General features: G+C 35.8%; 2 protein-coding genes across 3 annotated transcripts; both read left to right on the top strand.

Annotated features, from left to right (window-relative positions):
• The first annotated feature begins 3,693 nt into the window (after window positions 1–3,693).
• Window positions 3,694–7,857, top strand: LOC137739986 (uncharacterized). Its single transcript, XM_068479761.2, has 6 exons — window positions 3,694–3,912; window positions 4,308–4,630; window positions 5,550–5,997; window positions 6,375–6,673; window positions 6,920–7,292; window positions 7,576–7,857. The coding sequence occupies exons 2-5, from the start codon at window positions 4,328–4,330 to the stop codon at window positions 7,268–7,270; spliced, it is 1,401 nt and encodes a 466-aa protein (XP_068335862.2). The 5' UTR covers window positions 3,694–3,912; window positions 4,308–4,327; the 3' UTR covers window positions 7,271–7,292; window positions 7,576–7,857.
• Window positions 7,858–9,904: 2,047 nt separating this feature from the next.
• On the top strand, window positions 9,905–12,701 carry LOC137740905 (uncharacterized). Of its 2 annotated transcripts, XM_088700403.1 has the most exons (5): window positions 9,989–10,149; window positions 10,411–10,607; window positions 10,647–11,106; window positions 12,184–12,310; window positions 12,428–12,701. In XM_088700403.1, exons 2-5 carry the CDS (start codon window positions 10,557–10,559, stop codon window positions 12,471–12,473), a joined length of 684 nt encoding a protein of 227 aa, XP_088556529.1. In that variant the 5' UTR covers window positions 9,989–10,149; window positions 10,411–10,556; the 3' UTR covers window positions 12,474–12,701. The 2 variants fall into 2 exon arrangements, with proteins under 2 accessions (XP_068336808.2, XP_088556529.1); XM_068480707.2 differs by having other exon boundaries at window positions 9,905–10,149; window positions 10,411–11,106.
• Window positions 12,702–17,065: the final 4,364 nt, after the last annotated feature.

Raw genomic sequence — 17,065 nt, forward strand, 5'->3', positions numbered from 1 at the left:
CAATTCGTATGTTTCTTTTGCTATAAATGATATCTGTATTGCTTTTGAAAAAATAATTATATATGTATTGATCCATTCTCAAAACGAAATCAATTAAAATAAATTTTCAAGATTTACAATTGATACATTAATAGAATCCATACAATACAATAATTAAAAAAATTTAATACCTTTTCTCATATGTTGTATTGTTGCGGGTTTTAGAAGTGTATAAAACATACAAAAAATTATATATATGTGTACAACTATACTAATAAGCACTTTTGAACTTCCTTGATTGTCACTTCATAGCTTTCTTCTTCATTTTTTGACATCTAGCGAATGAGAGCAATTTCTGAATCGCTAAAAAATTGAATAAGTTCTTCAGTTTCAAATGCATTTAATAAGATACGATGATGATCTACAAATTTAAGTGCACCATGAGAAAAAAAAAAAAAAAAATTTCAGCTGCTCATCATAATTAAGGTTGGCATATGTTAAAACATACATATAACAAAAAATTAGACTTTTCGAATTTGAGTTATATATTATAGATGGCATCTCAGCATGCAAGTTTGAATAAGGTTAACTAATATGATTATTTTCATTCCATGAGAATGTCATTATTACCGGTGAGAATGTTTTATCATCTATGCGAGAGAACGATTGAAACTTTATTGTAGGATGTTAAATCTTTAGTTTAAATTTGAAGCTAAATTCATTAATGTTAAGGTTTTAGCCTCAAGTATCTTTAGACCATCTCCTACTTATGGGTTAAAACTTAAAATTTTTAACCCATAAAATTTAGGTTTTAACCGAGAAACAACTTTTTTTGCTTTAATCCTTATAAGTTAAACATTTAGCCCCAAATTATTAAAGAATAAATTTAAGCTATTTTTTTTTCATCAAAGTAACTTTTTTAAAAGAAAAAAAATTATGTAAACTATCTTAATTTAATTTTATGAACATTTTAACCTAAAAATATTTAGATTCCGACAAATATTGAAAGATAACAAACCGGCATCATGAAACTTGTGAAACACTATGAAAGAATATGAAACACATAAAAGATTTTTTTTTTAATTACTTTAGTCGTTGGATTTAAATTTAGATTGTTAGATTTTTTTTTTTATCAAATTAGATCTTAACCGTTGGATTTAATGAATTTATAAATATAAAACTAAAAAATATATACATTAGTGGTGGGATAGCCCTCCTAACCTAGGTGGGAATCCTGGGCTAAATTTGGCTCAGAAATAAGTTTTGAGTTTTAACTCATATTTGCCTCAAAGGTTGGAGCAAGTTGGGTTAAGTTTAGAACTTAAAATTTGAGTTTTACTACAAGGGTTGGATTAGGCCTTAGGCAAGACATGCAATCCAAAATTAAGACAAATTTGAAGAGTCTGAAATGAGACTTCATTTCTAAAGGTTAGAACTTTTCTCGCCTGCTATTAAATGAAAGTTTTGAGGGTTGTCTGGTTTAGAGAAAGAGAACACGTTGTTATCTAGTTTAAAGCAAAAAACTAAGAGCTCAGGTAGACTAAAGTAGGAGCAACGATACTAAACTAAAGAGGTAGGCAAAGTTGTAATAAGACAAACTAAGGAAGGGAAAAATTGAGAGAACAATGTGCTTAAAGCATTTCCAGCGTTGGGCAATTATCTTGGGCATAGGTTATTCAATGCCCCAATCCCCCAGCAATTCGCTCCAGCCCAGTCCAATCACCTCCAGGCGAGTTCAAGCTCTCCACCAGGCAAAAATCCACAAGCCCAGCTCACAGGGGCAGCGACATAAGGTGATGTCAGCCACTAAGAAAAAAAATTATAAAATACTAATATAAATTATAAATTATAAAACTTTAATGAAAAATTATAAAATTATAAAAAAAAATAATTAAAAATAAAAAAATTATATAAAAAAAAATATCTAACCATGTTGTTCCAGTGTAAACCACATTTTAATATTTTCAAATACTTTTAATCAAATTTGTATTATTATTAAAAATAAAAAAATATTTTTATTATATTATCAAATAAAAAATATTAATATTTTAATATGAATTGTCCGAACTATTCAGTTTAAGAGTGAAGATGTACTTAGACAATTATTGTTCACTAAAGATAATTACAGTTTACTTAAGCAAATTGAATTACTTATAACCCAGGAGCTTGACAACACGGAACTGCTCTGATAAACAATGTTTCAATACATGGCTATATAATCTTAAGGAGGTGTAGTCAAACTCGGATTTGAGAGGATTTTAAAAGACTTTAAAATCCTAGTGTAGTCAACTAAAAAATTTTAAAAGATTTTAGAATCCATGCAAATCTAGGTGTATTCCAGTGAGATTTTATTACAGATTTTAAAGTCCATCCAAATCTAAATGTATTCAAAAAATTAAGATTTTGTAGGATTTCAATAAGTGGTGGATTTTGTGGGATTTGAGAGAAAGAAGTATATATAACCAAAACTAGATCCTCTCATGAGCTCAGGATGGGGATCCTCCTGAGCAGCCCATCCGGACCGTTGAAACTTGATCCAACAGCTCCAAATAGGGGGCCCCTCTAAAAGTTATAATAATTGCAGTCGTTGGATCAAGTTTGAACGTCCTGGATGGGCTGCTCATAAAGACCCCCATCCTGAGCTCAAGAAAGGATCCAGTTCCTATATAACCAAGACAAAAAAGAATCCTACCTCACCTCCTAGGATTTCAAATCTTATTCCATCTGGGGAGTCCTTAAATGTCTTACAACCCTTGCCACACACATAGTGACAAACCGACGAACACCAAATACTACCAGAGACGTATATGCAAAGAATACATGGCCACATTGGTCTAATAAGAATTTCAAAAATACTTCCATCATAAGAAAGAAAAGCTCAAAAAGGACTGATCCTAATAAATTCCCTAATGTCAATAACTCAAATGCATGCTCCAGATTGAGTAGTGACGGTGCCTAGAAATTTGAGTTACCAACAGCAGAGACTTTGCAAATGGGAAGTTTGGTTCATTTTCTTTCTGTCATAGGCCTCAAAATTCAACGGCTGTTGAATCTCTGGGATGATGCCTAGAACGTGAATTCAATGCAGAAAAGGATTTGGGTAGCGATCAATGTGGCCATGTATTATCTGCATATGCGTCTCCAAATATCAGTGTTGGTGCCTAACCTATTTTTCACACAGATATTCAGATGTCGATGAGGATGGGTTCAGTGTTCCTCCAAATGCTGCCAGAATTGTTGATGAAATAGATTTTGGCGACGAGGCTGATGAGGATGATTTTTCAAAGGTTGTTGCAATTGTTGGTGAACTAGAACATCTGCTAAATAAATAAAAAATCAACTGAACAAAAGGCTAGTCGTTGATGAGGGTTTCTGGTGGCGTAGCAGTGCTCAATTGAGAGAGAGATGGAGCTATGATAAGGTGAAGGGGACACGAAATAGGAATGGGATAAAGTGGCTATCAAGTACAGTAGGGCAAGGGAAAAGATTTTCCTTTTTTTTTTTAATAAAAAAAATTATATGAAAATCCACCAAAATGCATCAAAATGTACAAAGCAAATTCATTCAAATTCTTTAAAATCCATATGGATTTTATAAGAGTCTTAAATCTTTCTAAATCTTATCAAATCCATTACTTTTAAAATTCTTTAAATTTTTTAAATCATAATTTAACTACACTCCTAATATACGTAAGCATGTGTCCACTGACTTTTTGAAAACTCTAGGGCGGACAAGGACAAACCATTTTTTCTTTTTTGTTGGTACGGATTAATATTATGTTAAAAAAAAAAAAAAAGAACGAAAATTCAGCAGGGAGTAAGAAGGTAAACAAACCCAGCCCTAGCCCGGACCTTCTTAGCTAAAGCTTTAGGCTTTCTCCTCGTCCACGTCCCAAAACCTCTGCTTTGCGGTTCCACTCTCATCACTCGTCAGGTAACCATTCCGTACACCAAATATCATTCAATTTTTGTGTCATTTTTTCAAGCATTCACTCGTAGGCCCCTAATTTGCCCTTTTATGTTATTGTATAATCAAGTAATCGATTTATTTATTTTTGTTTTAGTTTCAATTTTCATGAGGATTTTCTGCTCAAAGAAACAGACCCTGTTATCCAATTTAATCCTTTATTGTTGCTTTTGTTTATAAATTTGTGCAAGTGTTTTTGCTTCGCAATAATTGAACTTAATCGAATTGGGGATTGGGTTTTTGTAGAATTGCGATATTGATAAAACGGTGTTTGGGAATTTCTTAAAGTTGTGTCCTCTTGTGTGTAATTTGTTGGCTGTGGAGGATATTGATAAGGTTTGGTTTGTGTTGTGGAATGTTAGAATTCATAAGGTCGAATTCAATGGAAACGAGACCGGACCCAGATATCGATGATGACTTTAGCGAGCTATACAAGGAGTACACTGGCCCTCCTGGGTCAAATGCCACAAACACACAAGATAGGGCAAAACCAAACAAAAGGTCTCTTGCCGGGTCTGATGAGGAAGAGGAAGCTCGTGACCCCAATGCTGTCCCAACTGATTTTACCAGCCGAGAAGCTAAGATGTGGGAGGCCAAGTCAAAAGCTACTGAGAGGAATTGGAAGAAGAGGAAGGAAGAGGAAATGATTTGCAAAATCTGCGGGGAACCAGGTCACTTTACTCAGGTAAAATTTTAGTGCTTTATTTATTTTTCTGGCCATCTTTATGCAAAATCACACACATATGCAAACACATTACATTCTTTTTTTGTTTTTCAATTGCTTATGCTATAAAATGTTTTTTTTCTACTTAAAGACATTCATAAGTTATGTTCGGGAATGTTGAGGATGCCCTTACATTTTTTATATTTGATGTTCTCGTTATGTTTGCATATCTTAGACCATCTTGTAATTGTCTAAATAATTGGAAGGAGTGTTTGTCCCAGAACTTTACTTTGGTTCTCTGCTAGATTTCCTGTTCAGATAGATTTGTATTGCTTTCTCCTTCTAGATTTTCTGCATGCATACTAGTCATGTTGAGGACCTAATTTTGTTCAGCACACCAGTGGTTTCTGACTTTTAGGCTTACTGGATAAGATTTTCATTGTCTGCATCGCGTACACACCCATCCACCCACGCACAAGCACATCTCATTAGACATCCAACATGGGCAGGAAGAAAATAATTTTTATTCATAAAGAACATAACCCATTTACCTCTGTGGGTTGCATTAGAAAGCTAATGTCAATTGGCATTGCTTTTCCACAATAACTAATCAAGCTGTAACTCATGTAGGTTGTCACTATTTATTATTTAAATAAATAAATATAGTGCGTTCTGTGGTGCTGCATTAAGAATTTTACCAAAATGACTTCCATCTTTTTCTTTCAAAGAAAATTTGGTACTTTGTAAGTTGTTTTGCAAAATATAGTCTAGTCAGAAATTTATGAAGGCTACAGAAGCTAATATAACCTCATAGCATGTTTATAGACTTGTTAGTTTTTCTATCTCATACCTAAATGTTTGTCGTTTATATCATGGTAATAGAAGGGTGTTACTTTTTCTTTATGATAACATGTTCTAATGCATTTTAGTAATTCTCTAGGGTTGCCCATCTACCCTTGGTGCAAGTCGCAAGTCTCAAGATTTCTTTGAAAGGGTTCCTGCTAGAGAAAAGCATGTAAGGTCCCTTTTCACTGAGAAAGTGATAAACAGGATTGAAATGGATATTGGATGCTATGTTAAGATGGACGAGAAATTTATCATTGTCAGTGGCAAGGATAGGTTAGTATTAAGAAAGGGTGTGGATGCTGTGCATAAGGTGATTAAAGAGGAAGGCGAACAAAGGGATGGTTCTGGTTCTCAAGTGACTAGATCAAGGTCACCTGAACGAAGCCCTGTTGGTGCACGGTTACAACGTTCTGAATCCCAGAGGTCTCATTCTGGTCCCCGGAACGGGTCGCATTTTCAACAAAGGTTTCACAGGCAAGATAAATTTGTTGAACACCAAATACGTCATGATATGCAGAAATTTTCCAGGGGTCCTCCACAAGGTAGGGACAGCATCGGATATATTTACAATGTATATAGGGGGCTGTCATGTTTGTAGCTTGTTAGGTTCGTATAGAATTTTCTACCTGCTGTCTGTAAAATCTTTCCCATTTATCAAAGAATCAGCTTGTTGCTTAGATTTGTTTGCAGCAAGAGGTAAGTTCTTATCTTCAAGAATTGTGTGTAGAGTTCTGAAGTAGCTTTCATGGTTGGGTCTGAATTGATCGGGTTGTCTCCAAAATGAAATCATTTACTCAAAACTATCCAGAAATTTTCTCAGATGGTTTGTCTCTGAAAATAAGATAGTATGTTGAATTAAAGCTGCCATCTGTGTTAGCATCTTGAATCAAGTGCTTGACATACTCTTCATTTCATGAAGCTTATGGTAATAACGGAGCTAGAGGTCGGCCAAGTCGTTCAAATTCTCCAGCTCGTGCCCCTTACATGGGAAACTCATATAATTCATATGATGGTCATAATCAAAGCATGTCTGCTTATAGAAATGATGGATGGAATTCTGATAAAAAAGGATCTGATATGCAATCTGGTCGTCAGTTTGATTACTCTGCCATCCCCCAGACATTGGAAGAAGTAGAATTGGAGTACAAACGAGAGGCAATGGAACTTGGAAGAATTCGTGACAAGGAAGAAGATGAAGAAAATTGCAGACATCGTGAGGTATGGACTACGTTACAACTCTGGGAACAAATAAAACGAGAAACACTTTTATGTCTTTTTTTTCTTGCTTGAAGTGATAATTGGTTTATTAACCCATCCTATAACTCTACGTTAACATCAGGTATACTCGTGTCTAGTATATCTCCAGCTACCCTGACTGTTTTCTTGCCAATCGTAATTGTTTTAAAAGACTTGAACTCTTGGTACAAATTTCTTGTTGCTGACATTTTATTATACGGATAAAAGGCGATTAGGGAAATAAGAGAGAACCACATGAAGAAACTGGCCCCCCTGAGGGGCATGCATGCAAAGCAGTGGGAGGACTTTCTTCAACTTGATGCCCAGAGGCGTCAACAACAGGCTAATCAGCAGATGTCGACTTTGGGTTTTGGTGGTTATAAATCACACAATTATTCTGAATACGACAGCTCCTCGGCCAATCCTCAGTATGCCGGGGAAAGTTTAGCCATGGATTCAAGGAGCAGGTACCCCAATCCCAACCCTATGGAAACCTATCCTTCAAGGCCTCGTGACAATTTTGGTGAGTTTCAGCGTCAGAGGCACGAGGGTTATGGGAGAGGTTACAATCGATACTGAATGGGAATCTGCAATTACGTTGGTGAGTAGTCTTACTCTTCAGGAAAATTAACAAGGATATAATTGCTACCTTTATGGCTTGTCCTCAAAATTGAATATCCAATGCTCGTATAATGTGGTTCTTTGGGATGAGAAGTGAAATTTTATTCGGGTGCTTTTAGCAACCACATAGCATGTTTTTTTTAAGCATATCCGTGGGTGTTGGTTGGGTAGGGAGAGCAGATGTTGGCGTTGTTAACGTGGTGTTGCAGATTATTGTTTGCTTATTTAGCACTAGCTTAATTTTCACTCGGAAAATTTTTCAGGGTCCAGGTCTGTCTGGGTCAAGTAGCAGTATGCACAGGAGAGCACCAAATCTAGGTAAGTATGTTATGATTTTAAAACGAGGAGAGAAATGGTGGGCATTACGGTCTGCTGTTTTACAGTTTGGTGGCTCAGTTCAGTTTAGAGCTTCTTGTAAAGATGTGAGCCATGATTTGCGTTGGCTGGTCTAGTGTTTGGATATTGAGATTGTTTATTGAATTATGGTTAAGTTGATAGACTTTTCATCTTATTAGCACACGAATATGAATGTTTTTTTGTTTAAACTTATGAATTGTTCCGCTTTAACATACCAACTGCTTACGTTTGAATATGGGATGAGAGGCGCCCATGCAGGTAATAAGTTTTCATTTGGACCTTGATAGGCATCTGCGTTCTGAATGTTTTAGGATTGGGAGAAGGTTGTTGGGTTGATGGCAATATACTTAGCTGGTATGAATATGCTTGTTCTGATTCGTGTTTGATTTTTAACGCCGTCTATTGTGAAAGAAAACCGCGGTTTTAATTCTCCAAGTTTAGTAATATCTGTTCTGGAAAAAGATAATTAAGCAAATTCCGAGCCAGATTCATGTTCAGGTTGAGAGTCCGTAGCTGAGGAAACACAACTTCAACCGACTAATTCAAATCCACTTTTGAATTACGAGATTTGGCGCTGATTGTTTGTAGGCTGCAAACCGATTAATTCCACATCAAAATTCAAATGCTAATCCAAGTCCAACCCGGGAACTATTTGACTCTTGTTTGTTGGAAAATTAGTTTTATTAGTATAGTTATTTTATTTGTTTTCTTGTGGGCCAAGGATTGGGATTTCTAGCCCGTTAAGTTTTAGATCTCTTGCTCGTTAAGGATTTGCATTCGTTTGCTCCTACGTAGTCTCTACGGTTATGTATCTTTCTTGGTAATTTTGTAGTGTTTCTTTGTTTTCAGTTAATGAAGTATTATTTCGTAGTTTTTATTTTTATTTTTTATATAAAACATATAATTTTGTAGTTGTGTAGTCTGTTTGTTGTTGTGTAGTCTGTTTGTTCTTTTGTATTTTATTCGTATTTTGCTTTTCAACTCTAATTTCTTCAATTTCCTTCACTTTGAAGGTTGTTTAATGTTCCACGTAACTAAGTCTGCAAGTTGAATTGGTGTTTTTGATTCCCAAAGTATAATAACTTGAAAATTTTGAATCTAATTATTTTTTTTTTGAAAAATTGGAATGGATTTAGGGATTCCGATAATTCCAAATTTTCAATCCAATTTTTTTTGAAAGTGTTTTGAACTTTTTCTAACAAAAATATTTCGAAATATTCTGATTTTTTTTTATTAAAAAGGATAAGCATACTAGTATACCAAACAATTATTTAAAATTAAACATAAAAATATACTATTAGTACATAATAAAAAAGGACAATAAACTGCATGTACAATAAAGTTTGGGAATATTAAAAACGTATAAATTATAGGAATTTCCGAATTATGTTACGAACTTTTCAAGATTAATCCAATTCCACAAGTTTTCAATCTGAAAATTGTGATTTGATTCCAAAATTTTAGAACCGAAATTGAAAACCTTGTTTCCGATCCGATTTGTCCGAAAATCACCCGTACATATAACTCACTCAACAAAACAGCATAGAGTGCGCTCTGATGGTGTGGTTTGGGAGGACTGGAGTAGAGGCCCTGGAGGGTGCCTCAGGGAAAAATCAGCCAAGCTTGTTTGAATGTTCAAGCTTACTCTGAAATTGGGACAAGGCTGTTGACTTTCGGGTTCCAGCAATGTCGACAACAATGCACCAACGAATAGGATGCAATAGGTTGTTTGAATGAGATTCGTGTGAATTGTAATATGGAAGTGTGACTAATTGTGCTTAATTATGTAATTCATTGACTTTGCCATATACGTGTTTTATCTATTAAGTTGTTTCAAGAATTTGTCCCTGGTCGATCGCTTGTTAATACGGTCTAGTAATAATTTTCTTCATTTGTAAGTGAGAAGTCTTAATTTGATTCTCGTTAAAAATAAATTTGAACCAAAGTATTATGACTAACTCATTGTAAGATTTAAATCATTCTCTCGTTCTTTTGAACATATAATATCGTATGTAAAAAAAAAACAAAAAACAAAAAATTATCCGTCTTGTATCGTAAAAACTGTTGGGCCTTTTTTATTTCAGGAGCTCACTCTGTGCGTGGGACCCAAGCTTATGGACAACCAAATGCTTACGACGTCATGGTAAATTTTTTCGAGTACTCAAAATATAGTTCAGTGCACCACGAGTCATATATAGGTGGAGAAATATTAAAATAAAATTTCTGCTCCACACGTAATGTTGAGCTGTATTTGGATAACATAGAAAAATCTCTGCTGTTTTCTTTTCGGCTACAACACAGTAGCAATCAAAACACACGACATAGTAAACATAAGAATATTCTACATCTGTCCATCTTTGTCTTTTTATAGTTTCTTGTTCCCGTTGGGTTTCTCCTTAAGAAAAAGGTTGATTTGTGCCGTACTCTGCGTGCGTCCTAACTCCACCATCAGCTGCAGCACTTCTCTCTTCCACGCAAAGGTACCATCTATTTTTTGTTTCCCTTTGAACTTCGTAATCCAATTTTTTTTTTCGTTTGGGGGGATTTTTTATTATTCTTTTTGCACAGCAGTGTAGTTTGAGCTGCACTTTGACGGTTGACTTGTGAGATTCAGCTTTTTTGGGTGTTCATAATTTTATTGTCTTTATTTATTGCAAGACTTTCTGTATCACATTCAGCCCCACACTTCTCTGTAGTTTGTTCTATAAAGATTGAGACTTTGGAACTTGTTTAATTTGCAGACTTCTTCTGATAGTTTTTGAAGGTTGTTCACTGTGATTCTTTGAGAATCATAGGCTTACGATAATTTGTAACCAGGAATTACATCTTAAGCCGTAACCGAAAAAAGGGGTTGTCCTTGTCCTACTTTGATTGGTAGGGTTCTTATATGGCTTCAGGAGAAAAAGAGTTTGAAATAGAACTTGAAAGTGGAGGGAGTACTAGTAAAGAAGATGCGAGCTTAGATGTTGTTTCAAGCAACGGACAGAAAATTAAGTTCTTGGGTGGTGTTTTCGGTTGGTTTTTGCATTTGAATGAATCAATTACATGTACATGTGGCATTGTATCATCTAGCAGTCTGGAAAAATCTGGCGAGGTTTCGAATGTCAGTGTAGAGACACTAATAGAAAGGAATTCAGAAGGGGAAGAGAGTCAAGGACATATGCCCCGAGCAGAAAAGGCGTGTGAGAATGAGCAGTGTAAGAAGAAAAACTCTAGGAATGCTCCTAAGCCACCACGACCTCCTAAACGTCCATCACTGGATGCCGCTGACCAGAAGTTGGTTAGGGAGATCACTGAGCTGGCCAAGAGAAAGCGTGCAAGAATTGAACAAATGAAAGTAGCAAAGAAGATGAAAGCATCCAAATCATCCTCTTTCTACAGCGGCATATCTGCTCTGATCATCACACTACTCTTCTTCTTTGTCGTAATCTTTCAAGGTAATATTTGTTTTTCTCATTCAATTGGGCCCTTTTCCTTTCGTTTCCTTCTTTTTGTATGTCATACTATAATTAATGAATGCTACATTTTATCTCATTCTGTTGCTTATAAGATACATCTGATGATTTAACAGAACTTCCGAAAGGTTGAATACTGATTGAAAGAAAAAATTGGTTTATCTATATTCGAAAACATTGCATTGATTTTTTGGTACATTTCTCTTTTAGTATTCCTATTTGTGAGTTTAAGCAGGGATCTTGAAGCTGCTCTTTTTGTGGTCTCGTTTACTTATTCTTTTGTGGGTTCTGGCTCTTTCCTTGATTTCATTGGTGGTCTTTGTTTTCATGTCGTTTTTCGCATTTGTTTTGATATGCACCTACTGAACCGTAAATTTCCCAAGTATACAATTGAACTTTATTCAAGTCAGGGTACATTACCTGTACAAAAAACAGTAATTAACTGAAGATGGAAGGGAAAGGTAATTGAAAGAATATATAAAATATCATACTTATCTGCACTAGTCAGGATCTGAATTCATCGGAATTCTAATGTATGATGCTGTAGGGGTGACCCTTGCTAAGATTGCAATCTATAAATTCCCTTCCGGCTCCTCGCTGTGAAATTTATATAGCTCTTTCTAGTCTTTGAAAATGTGATCCTTTTCTAAGTTTGTGTTATTTGCGTTTCCATACAAAATCCCTTTTACTATTGTATTCTTAAGCCTGCTCATGTACACATGGATTATTGGTTGTTACTTTGTCTGTTGCTTTAGTCCATGTTCGTTAACTCATCAGTTCATCCTCCAACTCCTCCAATGGGGCCACTTGTTTTTCGAATAAATACATTGGGAACATATACCTATGTACCAGAACTGATGGTGAAGTAGATTATTTACTGAATTTATTTAACTCTGTTCTTACCATCACTCACTTTACCAACGAAGTAACCTTCGCGTCCCTAACTGTGTCCTCCATCCATTGAGTTGTTCACTAAAATCATTTTTTTTTTCTTTCTAATTACTGGCCCTACTCAATCATATCTGTAAAAGCATAATGCTTGTTGAACTGTTTCTGTAGGGATAAGCTCCAGAAGCGTTCCAACTGTGGGTACACAGGGGTCTCCTGAGCCAGCAGTCGCAACAACTCAAGGTTTTGTCCCAGTTGAATACCACAAAAGTGACATACGACGTTCTACCAATCAAAAGTTTGTATTCCATTTCCCTATTTTCACGATCTCCATACTTTATATCTAAAACATTAAGAAACTTGAGTACTCTTTCTAATCCCATCCTCCCCCCTCGCGTGTATATTGTTAATGCAGCTTTGGGGAAGACCAGATTTCCCGTTCAGGTGGATGGGGAAGTTGATGGACAATATGAAAGGGGGTTGACGATATTGGTGCTTACATTTTGCTGCCTATGGTCCATGGAATTAATACAGATCTGTTTTCTTCCTCCATTCTTTAATGTTGCAGCAGGGGTATCTTTTTTCCTTTGTATATATATGTACATACAGCCAAAAACTACACGAGATTTTCGACTCTTGTACAGTATTTTAATTCATTTGGTGAAAAGAATGATTGTGTTGATGAGAAATGTAGTGCTTATTTGTTGCGGAATTAGTATGTCACAAGTTCACTACATGCAATCAAACATGAAAGTCAAGTCTTAATGGTACCTTGTTGGAGAAGTTAGCAAGTGCAGATCGAGTGGCAAAGTTCATGCAAGATACGTTTTACTGGTCCTGGACAATGTTGCACGGGTTGGGGGTCGGCTCGGTAGGGGGAATGGGTTTAAATATGGAATATACTGACCGCCTTAAACCCTCTCTACCTTAGTGATCTCCCCAACTCCCAAGTCCTGAGGTATAAGGTTCTGAGGCAGGTCAGAGTTCTTCTAATTATAGCCCTCTTCTATTGTTGCATATTGTGATGATTGCCAAATCCTTGTATCTAAATCCGAAATTGGAGTGAGGTTCTCACGACTATTGCTTGCTTCCAAAGCCTCCACCATAGATAGAATCCGCCACAGAATAATGCCCCATACTCTCGGTTTGCTCTCCAACGGGTTGGTCATGGCAACCCGTGAGAACAACGCTCAATCATCAAAGCGTCTTATCCTCAAAATTTTAAATAACTAGTTTTCAAGTACCATGAAACCCCGGAGTCTTTAGACTCTCACATTTCATCTTCCTTAAAAAAATTGTCCTGAACAGTCACCAAAAACAACAAACAGTAGGCATTTCTCCCACCACTCTCTTTCCTTTACTGCTCACTGTCACACACACAAACCCTAATAAAATTGAAAAAAATTCTGCTCACACAAACATGGTGTGTGAGTCTCTACCAGGAAGAGAAAATCGTCACCGTATAAAACACACAAAAAGATTCACAGAAAATTAAGAAGTCGGTAATAATATTATCCTTCATTTATTCATTACAACAGAAATCAACATCCTTTACAGTCCATAGCCAATAGTACGTCCGTACTTAGGGTACCAATTAAAATACGGAATGATTTTAATGTCGGACTGGCTGGTCTCCTTCTCCGGGAATAAAAAACAAAGGAGTTCAATTTCCTAAAATGCTGCAGAGGCTTGTCCCAGATAAGAGCTGTCATAATCTGCGGTGGTGAAGCGGGGGTCAGGCAGCGTCCTATCCGACACATTGTAGGCCTCAAGGATAAGGTGATACTCGATGTCATGATCTACCACCTGTGTCTCGCCTGTGTACGAGGCCGAGTACGTCAAATTGTTCACTGGAGGCCGAGATTTCTTGTTGTACTCCGACACTGCGAAATTTGCAATCTCTTGGACAAGGGGGTCCTTGAGGTTAGGTATTTTCTTCCAGCCACCCACCTGTTGTCCGTGTGCGACTGTGGCAGCGGCGGCCACAAGAGCAAGGACAGCCGCGGGTGGGAGGCAGTACTGATGGCGCATCATGACTCCTTTATTTCTTTGTTTAAATTGTTTGGTTTTCTTGACTACGAAGTGACTTGCATTGCATTGGAATTTGGAGGGGTACATGTATGTATTTTGAGTAATGTTAGGGAGATTAAATTTTGTAAATTAAATGATATGGAAGTTGATCACTGAATTATTATTTAAACATTGATAAACAAATTCATTTTCCATTGGTAACACATCATTTAGTTTGCAAATTTAATTTCCCTAGCATTATTCATATATTTTACGCGTGCAACAGGTCACTAATCCGTCAAAGATTTCTGTTGTAATTTAATTCTATTTTTCAAAAAATAAGAAAATGGCAGAAAGATACCATTCCTTGCATCTCTTTGCTACGGTATAGATATTTGTTACACTGTAATAACCTTTTGTATTTGACACATATGGTAAAGGGCCAAATATGAACGGAGCCCGTTAGACCAACTTCAACCCATGACCTAAAACCTATAATTTTCCTTCTATTCTCCCCTCAATCCATTCCAACTCATATTCTAATTTAGACTTAAAACCTAAAAGCTAAAAAAAAAAGCTAGATTTAGCCCAAGATTTAGACCAAGATTAGTGATGGAGCCCCACCCACATTGGCGTGTCTCCCATTTGTCTGCCAATAAAATTAAGCCCAATGGCTCTTTTGGTTGATCAACGACTCACACTCAAATATGTTGTTGGTTATCCAACGGTTCATATTTAACGGTAAAAAAATAAAAAAATCTAACAACCTAATTTTAAATTCAACGGTTAAAATAATTATTTTACTCAAAATTCACCCAAAAATTCTATAAATACCTACATATTTGTTGAAACATTCACACAAAACTCACTTTTCTCCTACAATTCTTCCAATTTTGTTTTTCTACCATCTTCCAAAACCATGTGTTTGCTCATGTGTCTTGAATTTATACATCTCTATCATGTGTTTCATATTCTTCTTTAATATTTCATGAGTTTCATGTGTTGGTTTAGTGATTTTTCAATGTTTATCAGAATTTAAAAATTTTTGGGTTAAAATGTTCATAAAATTAATTTAGGATAGTCTACATAATTTTATTTTAAAGTTAATTTAAAAAAAAAAAGTTACCTAAATTCATTTTTTAATAATCCAAAGCTAAAATTTTAAACCATAAATGTTGGAACAAAAAAACTATTTCTAGATTAAAAATTTAGGTTTTAAGCTAAGGTCGGAGATAGTCTTAGGGGTGGGCACAGGGCCAGAATTTGAAGAGATCGGACCGGATCCGTTTGAAAATGCAACGGGGCGAGTAATAGGATCCTGAAACTCGGAACCGGTCCTAACTCGACTTGTTTAAAATGGGCCGGTTCCTACGGGTCCACAGGTCCTCCGTTTTCAAATTTACAATTTTTTTTTTTTGTTTGACAACTTTTGGAGATGTACATCCACAACAATGAAGCATCCACGATGATAATCCATGCCTACAAACCCAATTGGTTTTATTTACTAATTAAAAAATAAAGATGGCTCAAGCCGAACTGTTCTAAGAACAAACGAATTCAGAAAAAACCAAGCGCATGTTCAATGAAAACCCAAACGCTCTAAGAACGCACAACAAATTCACCAAAAAGACAAAGGGCATGTTCAATGAAAGCCCAGGTGCTCTAAAGTCTAAACTCCACAACAAATTCAAAAAAAGAAAAGAAAAAAAAAAAAAAATACCCATCTCAGATTTCCCACCATGCCTGCAAATTAATGAAAACCCAGATGCCAAAATCTTGTAGAAAATTAAGATCTGAGAGGAGACACTGGAAGACTAAGAACAGAGGGAATGGTGGTCGATTTCGATTTGCATGGCGCTGACGATGATCGTGTTTGATAATCTCGAGGAGCTGATGATGGTGGTCTTCGTCCTCTTTGCTTGGGACTGTAGAGTTCGACAATCTCGATTTCAATTTGGAAGAAGATGAGATGGTGATGAATTTCGATTTTGATTCAAAAGTTTGAAGACGGAGAGAGGGAGATGAAGACGAAATCGAGTCGGTGAATTGTGATGGCTTTCATGAATGAACGGAAGACAAGAGAGAATAGTCTGACTCTGAGAAAAGATCTAATCAAACGGTAGGGTGGAGGTGTGATTAAATCCAATTCAATAATCCAACGGTAGAAACGGTTCGGGCCAAGCCCCCGTTTGTCCTTATCATTGGACCCGCCTTGCCCCGTTATTTCCTCCGCCCCGTCTCGTTTCCATTTCAAAATATTTCGACCTGCCCATTACCCCCACCACCCCTCCCCCCCCCGGGGCGATCCGCTTGGACCCGCCCCGACCCGTAGGTTCATGACTCGTTTGCATATCCCTAGAGCCTGTTACTACAAAATCTGTAGCGGTTTTTTTTTTTAAAATGTTATTCGTACCACATATTTATATTATTTTTCTAATAAAGATATGACTCGTATATGTTTGTGGATGTTACTTTTATTAGAGAAATAGTACAAATGATGGTATAAATAGATGATAAATATAATATTTTAATTGCTTTCAGATTTAAGTGTATATACAGTTTTGTAGCAAGGTTAAATACATGGTCAAGGCCTGAATCATTGGCTTTGTGATATTTACATATATTTACAAGAAAATCAATTTGATCCTCTCCTAATTAGTGAGTTTAAATCTGAAAGGAAATCAATTTATAATTATTAAATGACCGTTTTTTATGAAGAAAAAGGGAAAACTCTACTTACAATATATGTTATGGCGATGCTCATAATATGTTGAATGGTGATGATCACCCATTATAGTTGGAGAATGTGGTGAGAAAATAAATTCCTAAATCAAAAGAGGATCAAATTATCGTGTAATTTAAAAGGATTTTGGATTTGTCAAATTTTTTGTTAAAATGATTTATAAATGATGTATTAAAATATAGATGGTTTGGATCGTTGAAATCCATTACAAAGTACATAGGTCGTGACAAATGATGTCAAAATGTAATTATAACCCATCTATATATTGCAAATAAATAAATAGGAAAAAAAACACAGATT

Source organism: Pyrus communis, chromosome 9 (genome assembly GCF_041283825.1).
Source record: "Pyrus communis isolate YQ-2024b chromosome 9, ASM4128382v1, whole genome shotgun sequence".
NCBI classification, from domain to species: domain Eukaryota; kingdom Viridiplantae; phylum Streptophyta; class Magnoliopsida; order Rosales; family Rosaceae; genus Pyrus; species Pyrus communis.

What these genes read in the sequence shown, in the direction of transcription:
- LOC137740905 (XM_068480707.2), top strand. Translation starts at nt 10,557, where the DNA reads ATGGCTTCAGGAGAAAAAGAGTTTGAAATAGAACTTGAAAGTGGAGGG. An exon ending in CTTTGTCGTAATCTTTCAAG is followed by an intron (nt 11,107 to 12,183) that starts GTAATATTTGTT and finishes CTGTTTCTGTAG; the next exon opens with GGATAAGCTCCAGAAGCGTT. An exon ending in CGACGTTCTACCAATCAAAA is followed by an intron (nt 12,311 to 12,427) that starts GTTTGTATTCCA and finishes TTGTTAATGCAG; the next exon opens with CTTTGGGGAAGACCAGATTT.
- LOC137739986 (XM_068479761.2), top strand. Translation starts at nt 4,328, where the DNA reads ATGGAAACGAGACCGGACCCAGATATCGATGATGACTTTAGCGAGCTA. An exon ending in AACCAGGTCACTTTACTCAG is followed by an intron (nt 4,631 to 5,549) that starts GTAAAATTTTAG and finishes GTAATTCTCTAG; the next exon opens with GGTTGCCCATCTACCCTTGG. An exon ending in AAAATTGCAGACATCGTGAG is followed by an intron (nt 6,674 to 6,919) that starts GTATGGACTACG and finishes TACGGATAAAAG; the next exon opens with GCGATTAGGGAAATAAGAGA.